General features: G+C 38.0%; 1 protein-coding gene across 5 annotated transcripts in view; it reads left to right on the top strand.

Moving 5' to 3' along the window:
• The window catches only part of FYB2 (FYN binding protein 2), a 40060-nt gene extending 25884 nt beyond the window's left edge, over positions 1-14176 (top strand). For 2 of the 5 annotated variants that reach the window (XM_087960329.1, XM_026665935.2), the window contains exons 10-18: positions 41-116; positions 1920-1961; positions 3974-4063; positions 7266-7294; positions 7986-8052; positions 10740-10824; positions 12521-12680; positions 12958-12991; positions 13135-14176. In XM_087960329.1, the coding sequence (XP_087816455.1) occupies positions 41-116; positions 1920-1961; positions 3974-4063; positions 7266-7294; positions 7986-8052; positions 10740-10824; positions 12521-12680; positions 12958-12991; positions 13135-13141 (590 nt within the window). In that variant the 3' untranslated portion in view covers positions 13142-14176. Of the gene's footprint in view, positions 1-40; positions 117-1919; positions 1962-3973; positions 4064-7265; positions 7295-7985; positions 8053-10739; positions 10825-12520; positions 12681-12957; positions 12996-13134 lie in introns of those variants that run through there. The other 3 variants (XM_087960330.1, XM_026665940.2, XM_087960331.1) reach the window with 2 other exon arrangements.
• Positions 14177-14827: the final 651 nt, after the last annotated feature.

Below are 14827 nucleotides of genomic sequence, written 5' to 3'. Positions count from 1 at the left end.
TTTACCTACAAATATGGTTTTTTGTTGCTTTATATTTCAGATGATACCTACGAAGAAACATATGAAGATATTGAAAGTGACATTCAAAGTGAAGGTTATAATTCCTCCAAATCAGAGTGAGTAGGTAGTCTTTGACTGGCTGTCTGAACTTTGAGTCTTTTATATGACTGAGTACTTTGGCATTTTTATATATTGTACAGTTTAGGGGAAAGCCGGTGCTTTTTGCTATAGGCACACTAAAAATGCTGCATTTAGTGCTGTCTTCTTGGTAATGGTCAAGTATGTTTATTTGTGTTGCTACAGACCCTTTTTGGAGTGTAGGAAATATTAAGAATCATACAGTTGGAAGGAATCTTAGATGTTATCCCATTCAACTCCCTGCTTGGAATTGGGTCTAGTATATTATCTCTGATAGTTGACTATCGAGCCTCTAATTGAAGATCGAAGTAAGAATTCACCACTTAATACAGGAGCCTCTTTATAGAGGCAGCTTGTATAGTCAGAAAATTCCTCCTGATGTTTAGTAACCATAGTAACCATAGTAACCATTTAGTAACCAACGTGTAGGTGGTCCTCAACTTATGACCACAATTGAGACCAACATTTCTGTTGCTAAGTGAGATGTTTGTTAAGCGAGTTTTGCCTCATGTTATGACCTTTCTTTACAACTTGTTAATTGAATCACTGCAGTTGTTAAATTATTAACACGATTGTTAAAGGGAATCGGGCTTCCCTACTGACTTGGCTTGTCAGAAGGTTACAAAAGAGGACCACTTCATCCCGGGATACTGCAACGGTCATAAATATGAGTCAATTGCCAAATGTCTGAATTTTGATCACGTGACCATGGGGATGCTGCAAGGGTCGTAGATGTGAAGAACGGTCATAAGTAACTTTTTTCAGTGCCGTTGTAACTTCGAATGGTCACTGAATGAACTTTTGTACTAGGTGCCCTAGTGAGAACGATCAACCAGTGGAACAGCTTTCCCTCGGAAGTTGTGGGAGCGCCATCACTTGAGACTTTCAAGAAGAGATTGGACTGCCATTTGTCAGAAATGGTGTAGGGTCTCCCGCTTGGGCGTGCGAGTTGGACTAGATGACCTACAAGGTCCCTTCCAACTCTGATTATCTGTTATCTGTTAGGTTGAGGATTAACTGTACTACTTTAGAATATCAATTGGAACAGACTAGGCCAAAATTTCCTGACTTGATACCCAGCCAATTCATTGGACCAATTGCTTACAGAATACAAGTAGTGCTCTAATTATGGCCACAACTGAGTCTGAAATTTCTGCTCTTAAGTGAAACACTTGTTAAGTGAGTTTCCCCCTATTTTATGCCCTTTCTTGCCATAAGTTAAGTGAATCACTGCAGTTCATAACCTGGTTGTTAAGTGAATCTGTCTTCCCCATTGACTTTGCTTGTCAGAAGGTTGAAAAAGGGGATCTCAGGACCTTGGCACACAGCAACGGTCATAAGTATGAACCCGTTGCCAAGCATCTGAATTTTGATTACATGGTCATGGGGCTTCTACAAAGGTTGTAAGTGTGAAAAATGGTCATTAGTCACCTTTTTGACTGCTGCGGTAACTTTGAACAGTCACTAAATGAACTGTTGTAAGTCACGGACCACCTGTATTTAACCAGCAGAAAGCCCTCAACCCAATTTCGAGAGCCTAAGATAGAGTACCCTATTACCAGAAATAATCTGCATGACCCTTCCCTATAGTGGTGCCCTTGGGATAAATTGGAATTGACTCCTCTCCACCACTACCAATCCCGCATGCCCACACCCCAATATCTTTATCTAACCACCAGTAGTTGAACATAGCTCGGAACTAACTTCCACCCTGAGAGCAACATCAGAAATAGATGTTTTTAGTAATAATCTTTATCTTTTCTCCCATCTTGCCCTCCCAGAATTTCTGGAAAAGGAATTATTCATTCCAGGAATTATAAAAGGTGGGTGTTCCTCAGAGTAACAATGCTAGAATATAATAGGCTTCTTTTATTTATTTATTTATTTATTTGATTTGATTTGATTTGATTTGATTTGTCAATCGCTTACAAGATAATAGGTATAAGTATAAACATGAGGAAATAGATACGAATAAATGGGGACAATAGGACAGGGACGGGAGGCACAATTGTGCACTTATGCACACCCCTTACAGACCTCTTAGGAATGGGGTGAGGTCAATAGTAGATAGTTTGAGGTCAAAGTTTTGGGGGTTAGAGGATGTAACTACAGAGTCAGGTAATGCATTCCAGGCCTTGACCGCTCTGTTGCTGAAGTCGAGTTTGAAGTGGTTTACATTGAGTTTGTATCTGTTATGTGCTCTTGTATTGTTGTGGTTGAAGCTGAAGTAGTCATTGACTGGTAGGACATTGTAGCAGATAATTTTGTGTGCTACGCTTAAGTCTAACCATAGCCGGCATAGTTCAAGGTTGTCCAAGCCCAAAATCTCAAAACTGGTGATATAGGGCAGGGGTCGCCAACCTTTTGGCCCTCAGACCACCAAACTCATAATTTTACATCCCAGGACCACTAACTAGTTCTGTGGGCATGGCCTAATTTGTGGGTGTGGCTTGGTGGTCATGTGACTGGCTGGGCATGGCTTGTATGTAAATTTTATAAATATTTATATAAATATTGAATTTTTTTTATAAAAAAGAGAAACTTTTACCCAAAATCAGGCAAAGCAGGCAGGCAGATTGGGTTGTTCACAGAATCACAGATTCATTCAGAAATCTATCTGCCATTGGCTAGCTCAGTCTGTCACACAAAATTTGCTTGCAAGCAAACTCATAAAATTTGCTAGCACGCAAATTCACAAAATTAACTCACAACACATCATGTATGTAAATATTGAATTTTTTATTTAAAAAACTTTTATCCAAAATCAGGCAAATCAGGCAGATTGAGTTGCTCACAGAATCACTGAGTGATCTATCTGCCATCGGCTAGCTCAGTCTCTCAAATTTGCTTGCCGTGAGTCTGCACTGAATTTGCTTGCAAGCAATCCTTCAGTCCTAAGGGAGGTTCGGCTGTGCTTAACTGGAAAGCAAGAAATCCAACCATTTCCTGCTTCCTAGCTAATCTAAATCTCCCAGCACAGCAGAACAGATGATGGTCGGAAAAAGGAAAAATAGCAACTTAGCAGACAAGTTTGTCTGGTAAGGAGTGAGTGGGCGGGGAGGGTTCCCGCAGGCCATGTGGGCTGAGCAGCCTTGTGTTTCTGCACAGCCTGGATTAATTGCTTTTGGGGTGAGATTTCTCTGTGGCCTACCAAAATTTTCTCACGACTCACGGCCCACCAGTTGGCGACCGCTGATATAGGGTATTCTGTTGCGAGCAGAGGAGTGTAGTACTCTTCTAGTGAAATACTTCTGGACTTGCTCAATTGTATTACTGTCCAATAAACAGTGGGGATTCCAGACTGAAGAGCTGTATTCGAGAATTGGTCTAGCAAAAGTTTTGTATGCTCTAGTTAGCAATGCGATATTTCTGAGTTCTGAGCTTCTTCTGAGTTGTTTTTATGCCACACGGAGCATAGTTGTCGATGCCTTGGGAAGAATGAACTTGGTAGCAGTCTGCCTTCTGCTTTGACATATGTGGGTTTTCTTTCAGGGTTAACCAGCTGCTGAAGCACAAAGGAGTTGTTGAAATGGTCTTTGCTGTATGCTAGCCTGAACTCTTTTAAGAGGCCGCGGCACAGTCTGCCTCTGAACACTGGCTCCACCTTTAGATTTATACACCATTTGTTTCTCTAATGTTTTTGTAAAGAAATTCTAGAAACAGAGCAATTACATGTTGGTGCCAGAGGTCACAAATCAGAGGCATGTTGTGACCTCTTATTGTCTTTTCCCAACTTTATGTTCATAAAGATAGACAATGTATAAAATGTTTATCTATAGTACCTACATTTTGTTATTTATTAATTTCTCTCTTTCTCTCTCTCTTTTTGTTCTAGAGATATCAAAATTGAAAAACTCAAAGGATTTGGAAAAATTTTCAAAGGAAAATTCAAAATAAAAAGCGCACACATGAAAGAGAGTTCTCGGTATGTAATGTATTATGCCAATAGTACAAGTAGTCCACTAACTAATGACCACAATTGAGCCCAAAATTTCTGTGGCTAAGAGAGACAGTTGTTAAGTGAATTTTGTCCCATTTTATGATCTTGCTTGTCAGAAGGTCACAAAGGGGGAATCACATGACCTTGGGACACAGCAACAGTCATAAGTATGAACCTGTTGCCAAGCACCTGAATTTTGATCACATGATCACGGGGATAACTGTGAAAAACGGTCATAAGTCACATTTTTCAGTGATTTTTAAACCTTGAACGGTCACTAAATGAACTGTTGTAAGTTGAGGACCACCTGTATATGATATGTAGAGAATATACAGTATGTTCCTAATTAAGTCAAGCAAGAAGTCACATTGCAAGCAAGATTGGCAGGGGAAGCTATTCTATATGCAATAAACAATCAGCAAACTTCAATCCCCTTTGCACTGATGATCTTACCTAGCCTGGTAATGAAACATCTGCAGTAAAACAATCTCAGAGAACATGAAGAACTCATCATCATCATCATCATCATCATCATCCATAAAAGGCATCTGTTGATTAATTTAAAGTGCCAGTCCTTAATTGTATTCCTGTGGTGTCACTGTAGTGGCTGATGAACCTTTGAAGTGCTGGGTTAGTGCAATACAAATCACAGCACTGTGAAGGTTACAACTTCTTAATTACTAGTTCAATAATACCATGTATGTCATTTAAATATAAATGGGATTGGAATAGCAATACAAAAGCTTTAGATACATTTACAGAATGGCAAGGCCTTTCCCTTCCATCTTAACCCAGACTGAGTGGGAAGGACAGAAATGTTAGTGAATGAGGAGCATTAATGAGGAGGAATATTAAGCTGAAGGAGAAAATGGTAGCTGGTAGGCAATGAAGCTTCTGCTTCATTGACTATGCTAAGAGCTTTGATTGTATGGATCACAACAAATTGTGGCAAGTTCTTAAAGAGATGGGAGTATCAGACATCTTATTTGTCTCTTTAGAAACCTATAGACGGGTCAAGAAGCAACAGTGAGAACTGGACACGGAACCACTGATTGGTTCAAAATTGGGAAAGGAGTCCAGCAAGGCTGTATACGTCACCTTGCCTATTATATGCAGAGCACATCATAAGAAAGGCAGGGCTAGATGAATCAAAAGTTGGAATTAAGAAATATCAACAACCTCAGATATGCAGATGATATCACTCTAATGGCAGAAAGTGAAGAGGAACTAAAGAGCCTCTTGATGTGGGTAAAGAAGGAGAGTGCAAAAGTTGACTTGAAACTCAACATTAAGAAAACTAAAATCATGGCATCCAGCCCTCTCAATTCCTGGCAAATAGATGGAGAAGAAATGGAGGTAGTGACAGATTTTATTTTCCTGGGCTCCAAGATCACCGCAGATAGGGACTGCAGGCAAGAAATTAAAAGATGCTTGCTCCTGGGGAGGAAAGCTATGGCAAAACTAGACAGCATACTAAAATACAGAGACATCACCCTGCCAACAAAAGTGCGTGTAGTCAAGGCGATGGTTTTCCCAGTTGCAATGTATGGCTGTGAAAGTTGGACCATAAGAAAGACTGAGTGCCAAAGAATTGAGGCCTTTGAACTATGGTGCTGGAGAAGACTCCTGCAAATCCCTTGGACTGCAAGGCGATCAAACCGGTTAGTCCTAGAGGAGATCAACCCTGACTGCTCTTTAGAAGGGAAGATCCTGAAGATGAAACTCAAATACTTTGGCCACCTAATGAGAAGGAAGGACTCACTGGAGAAGAGGGCAATAGAAGAAGGGGACGACAGAGAATGAGGTGGCTGGATGGAGTCACTGAAGCAGTAGGCGTGAGCTTAAATGGACTCCAGAAGATGGTAGAGGACAGGAAGGCCTGGAGGAACATTGTCCATGGGGTCGCAATGGGTCGGACACGACTTCGCAACTAACAACAACAACAACAACATAATGCCCTTCATGAAAGAAATTCCTGATTCCTATTTGGTTCTCTGTGTTAAACAGCTCTCTACTCTATGCGTATTTTTTTATCTCAATTTCTTTTTTTACATTTTTATTAGTTTATAATATAAAATACAAAAATACAAAAGCAAATAATAGGAAAAATAGGAAAGGGAAAAGGGAAGAGTGTAGAAAATAAGGAGGAAAAAAAGGTGTTGACTTCCGGTTCCCTTTGGTGCAGTAGAATAAGGTAATAACATTAAACTTCAACTTTTTACTTTTACATAATAGTCTATACTAGCTATTTCTATAACAACTATTTCTATTTGATAAAACTCAAAATCAAAGTTTCTTTTCCCCCCCCCACCTCAAGCCCAAAGTCAAGTAGCAGTTTCCAAATACTTTTTTTTTAGTCAAAGCAGTCAATTTAGCCATCTCTGCTAACTCCATCAACTGTTGCAGTCATTCATCCATTCTGGGAGATTTCGTTTTTTCACATGTTGCTGGTTTATTTGAGACAAGAGCTTAATATGCAGGTGTTCAGTTCCCTTTCTCTTTTCATGTTTACTTCCATTAGTCTTGAGATCTGTGAAAATGCTCTCAGGTTGAACATTTCCCTAATTTTTATGAAGAAACCTCAGTTGAAACCATAACTCTTTTTTAGGCTCCAAAAAATGTAATGCATTTTGGATATGTAAATGTGCTGCTTTCAGGAGTTGATAACAAAAATACTGTGAAGTTCAAATATTTCTCAATCCAATGTTTTTTTTCCAACTATGGCTTTTTTATTCAGTCATATAATCTTTAAAATTAAGTGGTGCGGTGGCCTAGAGTGGAGCTCTCGCCTCACATTCAGGAGGCTGTGAGTTCAATCCTAGGTAGAGGATAGAGATAGGTAGAGAGATATTTCTCCTAGGTAGAGGCAGCTATTTCTCTCTCTGGGTACTTTGAGATTGTATCTGCTGAATATAACTCCGCATAGGCTATGGGAAGGGCATCCGGCCAGTAAACACTCAGCTCCCTTCAGTTGCCAAGACTCCACCCTGCAAGGGATTACGGGGTCATTTAAAGATGACAACGACGATGATATAATCTTCAAAATTAAGAATCACGCAAGTGTGATGGTGAGTATAGAAGTTGGTGCACCTGAAGTCCTGTTTGAAAACCTTAACTGCAGATGTGTGTCCAAATGTTATTTATAACCCATGCTGAAATGCACATTTGTTTTACTTGTCTTCTGCAGCAATGTTTCCCGTTCTGTACCAAACCTAGGTAAGCTTGCATGTCAAATAGATAAACTGACTCTCTTTTGAAATAACAGTTTTGGTCCTGTCTGCATGTGTGAGATTCTTTAGAATAGGCACCCCTCTTTTTATTTTGTAATTGTAAACAGAAAATATAGTGCCTGTTTAAAACTCTGCTTCTCATTTCTAACAGATCTTTTTTTTTTTTATGATGGAGTCTAGCCAAGAAGGATTTTTAGCAAGTCTGCCATTGCTGGTCTCTAATGCTACAGATTCAGCCTTTAAGAGTAAATTGATGCTATGATTATTCATTTACACACTGAATTTATAGAGCTGCTGCAGACAAGTTAGATCTTTTCAGATGTTACAACATTCTTAGTTATTTTAACACTTATTACATAGCCATTAGTCCTTTAGGAATTCACTTCTAGAGGGGGAAATTCTTAAAGAGACAAATGATCATTGTGACAGTCTCCTTTTACAAGGAAGTCACTTGGAGTTTCAAAAGTGGCCTTGCTCACTTTATGAATTCAAAAGCCATTCATTTTCTGGGATGCACTGTAATTTTTTAGAAGTTGGTGATTAAGTTTGCTTATTTCCTACTGTCACTCCATTTGTTTCTCCTTTCATGTTGCATTTGGCAGATTATAAGATTTTAGATGTTTCTCTTTCTTAATTCTGGGAAAGTGTAAATAGTTAATCACACACTCTGATTTTAGTTGCAGATGTCATGGCCCAGGAAAACTTTGTGTATAATGACATTGACCCAGAACAAAATGATACAAGGTAGGTAAAATAGTCGTGAATATATTTTTCTTTCCTATCTAACATTTCTCATGCCAATAAAACTTTCTTCAAATCTATAAAATTACAGCAGTATCCTTAAAATGTATGATGACCTCACTGGCTACAATAATATAAAATGCAATAATGTTAATTAATTGATTATGTGCTTTTAGAACTGGCTCATAGTGACCAGGTAGATAGATTGTCTACATCAGAGGTCTCCAAACTTGGCAAGTTTAAGACTTGTGGACTTCAACTCCCAGAATTCTCCAGCCAGCTGACTGGCCAAGTTTAAACTTGCCAAGTTTGGAGACTTCTGGTCTACATGATGATCTATCCCTAACTTGGTCCTTCAGGTTTTCTAGCAGCACACCTATTAACCACTGAAACTGAATCCATCCAGCTTCCTGATAGTCATCCTCTTTTCTTTCTTTCTACCTTTTCTAGCATTAGAGCCTTCTTCAGAGAGCTGGATCTTTGTGTAATATATTCAAAATAAAATATTTTGAGCTTGGTCACTTGTGTCTCTAATGAAAACTCTGGCTTGATTTGTTCATGTTCTTGGCTATCCATGGTATTCTGAGGACTCCTGAGGAGTCTTCTCCAACACCAAGGTTCAAAAATGTCAATGCTATTAAGGCTAATATAGAAATATTAAGACAGATCTTTTTTGCCTTGGAATTTATTTTTAAAGACTCTGATGCACATCTGGGACATTTTTTGGGGAACTTATTTTATTCATTTATTCACAAAATTGTATCCCATCTTTCTTCCATGAGGTCAAGGCAGCTTACATAGCATTCTTCCAATCCTGATTGTTATCCATACAAGAACTCGGAGATCACACCAAGAAACTGATGCCTAAATCTACTTTGATTAAAATTGGCTTAATTAAGGAATTACTATTTTTTTAACCCGTTAATTCTTTTGTGTGTAAAGGCTTCGTGTAAACTTCCAGCAACTTTATGAACTGAAATATTTTAAACTTTCTGGATAGCATGGATTGTTCCCAATACTAAATGAGCAACTTTGTATAGCCAGAAGAAGCAGAGTTTTCGGTGCCACACGATAAATGTTTCTCAGGCATTGTGAAGATCACTTTTCCACCTGTCTTGCATTATAGAATTAAAATGTCTTAAATTCCAGTGGTGGGATTCAAATTCTTTTATTATCAGTTCTGTGGGCGTGGCTTGGTGAGTGTGGCAGGGGAAGGATACTGTAAAATCCCCATTCCCACCCAACTCCAAGGAAAAATCCCCATTCTCTCCCCACCCCACTAACCTGCTTTCCAGCTCCGTTCTCCTGTGCAGGGCAACGAAAGAAGACCCAGCTGATCAGCTGGGACTCGGGAGGCAAAGAATTGATGGGTGGTATTCCAAACTACTCAAAATTTCTGCAACTGGTTCTACAGAACTAGTCAGAACCTGCTGAATGCCAACCTCTGCTAAATTTTGTATTTTCCTCCACCCTAGTTCGATCTTGAGATTCTTCAGTTATACATAAAATTTCAGCTCTCTGGTTAACAATATGGAACTGAGTGCAAAGAGTCACGTTGTTTGTTGGTAGGCATTATGGCTGAGTGTCTCTGCAGGTGATATACATCAGCCCTGATAATAAAACTGAACTAGTTCTTCAGCAGCATGAGAATAATTGAGTATTAAATGCATTTTTGTGAGGAATGGAATGCTGTGGAGTCAAAGGCTGCGTGAAAATCAAATAGCATTTTAATTCTAGCATCAGCTTTTTTTTTTTTTTTTGCATTAAAACAAAATCCCTTGTAACTTTCCGGCTGGGTGAAAGCTGCTTGGTGCTCTGCTTGCCACCTATTGAACTACAGGTCTGGGTGGTACTGTAACTACATGATTCCTATTTGAAAATGGTTTTGTGATTCAGTGGTGCATGAAATGAGGCCTGTTATGTGGTATCTTAGTTGATCGTGTTGGTACTCATTGTCTCTCTGGAACTTCAGCATTTTCTGACATCCCTGACATTAGAAAACTGTGTTCTCTCTCCCCCCTCTCCTTTTTTCAAGAGAGAATATTTGTCATAAAGATGGATATTTACATTTTTGTTGTTGTTGTTGAAAGGTAGAGAGCGAAAAAGCAAACAATAATCACGCAGAAAGATAAAGGAAGAATATTGGATGCATTTATTCTTGAAGGAATGGGAATTTCTAAAAATATATTATTTACATTTGTATTATTTATGGAAGAAGCAGAATATTAAACATTGGTACACAACATTTAATGCTATTCAACAGAAATTTTCCACTGTCACATCTTTCAAGTTGAAATTTTACATCTTTAACAATACAAAGCTGAAAGATTTATGTGACATCAAGTCTAAATTAGGCTGATCTGAAGTAGCCAAAGCATAGTTCAATTTACTGTAGAGCTTAGCAAAGGGAAAATTGACTTAGTCCCGGAAGCTAACATTTTTGGAGAAGTTCTGTCTCCTTATTGGCAAATGTGCACTGTTCAAAACACACAGCTGGTTTGTTCAGTTTACTGTTAGGCAGAAAAAAGGTTAGTTACCAGGCTTCAAGGTCATTTGAAGATTTTTCCAGATAAGGGCACCTGGTCTCTGATGCAGTTTTGGCAATGCCACTCTGAAAAATCCTGGTCCCTCCCTCCATGATTCTCATATGTCCATTTGTTAGATTAATTCTGTACATGTGTCTTTCTTAGAAATCCCTTTAAAGTCAAGAAATACATTGTAGAAAAAAATAACAAGATGACAAAGGAGGAACAATCGTTTAGAGAGAGATTTATGGTAAGTTTCTTCTTCTTTTAAATAGCTTGGAAGATGTTGGCATGGTTACTGTTGTGTGTATGATATATGAAAATATGCTGTGCAATTTGTCATCTCTTGTCCCGATACAGAACTATGAATAGCAACATTCCAGAAAACTATTCTCATTACATTATATTGTCATTAGAAATATGCATAAATTCTTAGTGGTAACCAAGAATTCTGGACCTTGTTTTGACAGAAAAATCTGTGGTTGCAAAGTATATATATACTTTTTTATATAGTAATTTTATTAAAGATTGTAATTACAATATTAAAAACAAATACAAACTAAAATATACAATAAAAAGTAAAATGCATAGAAAAGAGGAGAAAAAGAAAAAGTTAGAATACAGTAAAGAAAAAGAAAAGAAATATATAAAATATCAACAATTTTAGTAACGTATCACCTTCAGTTAAAATACAGCAAATAATCTCCATCCCATATCTTATCTCTTATCTATAAACAAATCCATAAATACCTATTCATTTCAGTCCTGATGTCAGCAAGAGTCCATTAAGGGTTACCAGGACAATATAATATCTATTTTAATCTTGATCAAATGAACGAACTTTATATACCTTCCTCTTACTTCTAATAATGCAAACTTGTTTTCAATTGATCACTACTTACCACAAAGTATATATTTTCTGGGAAAATTTCACCCAAGAACAGGTGTGCCACCTCACTTGTCCTTCCTGCTGTGCTTTCAACTGCTTGGACCTATGGTAGAAGATAATTTTGGCCTTCTATGCTTGCCATCCATACCCCAGGGTTGCCCAGACCCTGGGCCTGCAATGGGAAGAAGAAGAAGATAGCTAAAATCTCCTGAGGGTGGAACAGCTGGGGTGGTAGCAGCAGAGAGCAGCAGAAATAGCTGGTGGAGTGCAGGGCATCCAAAATGGCAGAGATGTGGGGGCGAGATAGGCAGTAGGGGGGAGTTGAAGCAGAGAGTTTATTCAGGACTGGAAAACGTGAAACAAGAATACAACTCTGAGGATGGTCAGAGCTACTATTCATTCAGTGCTGTCCTAACTTTGAATGGTCATTGAATGGTCATAACCCAAGGCCTACCTGCATGTCAAACCACTTTTGAAATTGGAACTTTTGAGGGCAGTAAAAAGTATGCTTAATGTATATTTAAAAACAAACTACAGGGAGTCCCTGACATACAAACATTCATTTAGTGATCATTCAAAGTTACAACGGCATGGGAAAAAAGTGACTTGTCACTATTTTGCACAGTTATGACTGTTGCAAAATGGTCACGTGACCAAAATCCAGGTGCTTGGCAATTGGCTCATATTTATGATGGTTGCATTGTCCTGAGTTCATGTGATCCCCTTTTGCTACCTTCTGACAAGCAAAGTCAGTGGGGAAGCTAGATTTACTTAATAACCATGTTAATAATTGCAGTTAACAGTTGCAGTGATTCACTTAACAAGCGTGGCGAGAAAGGTCGCAAAATGAAGCAAAACTTACTTAACAACTTAGCAACAGAAATTTTAACTCAGTTATGATTGTAACTCAAGGACTACCTATATGCAAATGTTTAAAATCTTTGGCATCCTCAGTGTATCCTATCCAAAACTGTATCTGTAATAAGCTCTAGTCCTGCTTTCGATTACGTTTATGTAAACTGTAGCTTGATTTCTTTCCCCCTTTACTCTGCCACAGTATAATAAAGAAATCGCAGTAATAAATACGGCAGTTGCACATTGCTCAAATACTCCTATCAGAGGAAACCTGGACTTGAGGATCTTGCCTGGAGAACAGCTTGAAGTTATAGACATCACTGAAGGAAATCAACTGATATGTCGGAATTCTGAAGGCAAATGTAAGGTTTCAAAAGGAATAAAACAGAAGAGATGAGCATAATAACTAAACAAAACACTGAGGGTGGGGTCAGAAATCAGAAAAACTGTTTTTGGTGTTTTGTTTTTTTTGCAGTTTGGCCATCCTAGTATGATACAAATGTAGGATATAAAGAACTATACATAGTTTTTGCACTTGAATATTTTTGATTATATGTTTGAAAGGTTTATTTGTAACTCTGACTAAAATTTCTAACAAAGCTCATCCTCTAGTAATGTATTTTATTTTATCTTTCCTAGATGGGTATGTGCTATTAGAACATTTGAATTTCAGGTAAGTTTTAAAATGGCTCAGTTCTTCTGAGACACGGGATTAGCTAAAATCAGAACCCATAGTAATTCAAAGCTGTAGTTTTTCTATGGATGACACCATTTGTATGTGGAGTAAATGTAGTTTTGTGTTTTTTCCTATCCCAGGCACTAGTGCTGTACAACTGAAGGTCAACAAGTGTGACTTACGGAAGGATGTTGTAGGCACAATATAGGGAAAATAGTCTGTAAGAATGTTCGTTGCTTGGGAAAGAAAACAAAAAACGGAATTGTGGACAACACAGTCTGAATTCTTCAGAAGCTGACAACTGCTACTTTTTGAATGATTGTCATAAAAGTAACTTTTTAAAAAAGAATGCTTGATATACATGTTTTCCTGTCCAAAGTTTATCAATCTAGGTGCAGAGTTTCAAATAACTTAGTATCATTGTCTGTAAAAACTTTTTTTTTTCAAACTTTGTTTCAAATTACAACTCTTCCCAGAGCAGCTCTTTTAAATGGTAATTGCAAATGTCACTTTGGTTCTTTGGATACTGTATAGCAATACTTAGTCTTTGTGTGCAAAACATGTTACCTGCTTTTGACACATTTTTTGTATGTATTTTGTCAATGTTAGGAGTATCACACTTAGTTTTATACTTAATTGTGTTTAATTAGTGTAAGAATTTGTGGACTTAGCATTGAGAACAAATATTGGGAGTCCATTTGATGCACTATTTTTAAATATAAATAGGAGAAATAAAGTATGAATTGGCAATTAAAACACATTTGCAGCTAAGTGTACAGCTTGACATAAAACTTTGCAGAACTTAAACGCATACTAAGAAGTGTTTATTGTTTCATTTTTAAAAAAAGAAAAAACCAGAATTGTATTTAACTGTGATTATTTACCAATATAATGAATACTGCAATCAGAATAAGTTTCCTCTGTGTTGGAAAGTCCTGTTTGTTTTAAATCTGCTGTCAAAAGATGGAGAGTGGGCAGGAAATATAAAGATGAAGTTCCATTGTGATACCTGCCATTGTGATACCTGCCTGAACAACTTTGTTGATACCCAAAGGAAAGGGATTTTACATTCTTCCAGAACAACTTATGATCAGGCAACAGTGTAAAAACTTTGTCCCTACTACTGGTGCCTCTCAACTTATTCTCATGATTTTTATGACTAAAGGGAAAGCATCATTCTGTATTCTGACTACGTCATCATTGGATATATATATACAGGCAGTCCTTGTTTAGTGACCATTAGCAGCTATGATGGTAATGAAAAAGTAACTTTACAACCAACCCTCACATTAATGAGCTTCCCAGGTCTGTAAAGCAGGAAGGAAAGCAGTCACCGTTTCACTTAACAAATTGCCGGTCTCTACTGTGGTTGCGAAATGAGGACTACCTATAACAAATTCGAATAGTGCACTATTCAATTTAAGCTAATGCAAATTATAAATTGATAACATTGATAACAATTTTTAGTTAATGTGATGCTAGTCGAGTCTAGCGCACTGTAAGGCGATTAATTTTCTCAAGGGCTGCATAAGAAACTGGGATTGTTATGGAGGGCTGCCACCATGGGCTGCAGAGGGACAGCCAAAAGGCCAGATGTGGTCTGTGGGTTGTAAAATGTCCAAGTGTGGTCTAGTGCACACATAGTTGCCATTGGGGTTTTAGATGCTAATTGTTGCGATGCAAAATGGAGAAAACTTTCCATTTGACGAAAGCTCCCCCCCCCCAAAAAGAGGCTCATTTTAAAGAACTAAACTGAACCATGGTGGTGAACCTATGACATGTGTGCCAGGAGTGCGCGTGAGCCCTCACCCAGAAAAGGTCGACTGCGGATTG

The sequence above is a fragment of the Notechis scutatus genome, chromosome 3 (genome assembly GCF_049901735.1).
Source record: "Notechis scutatus isolate UNSWTSFEM ecotype Mainland chromosome 3, rNotScu1.2, whole genome shotgun sequence".
In the NCBI taxonomy this organism is placed as follows: Eukaryota; Metazoa; Chordata; class Lepidosauria; order Squamata; family Elapidae; genus Notechis; species Notechis scutatus.
The sequence above is the reverse complement of the archived record's forward strand: the minus strand, read 5'-3'. Positions and strand labels throughout refer to the sequence as shown.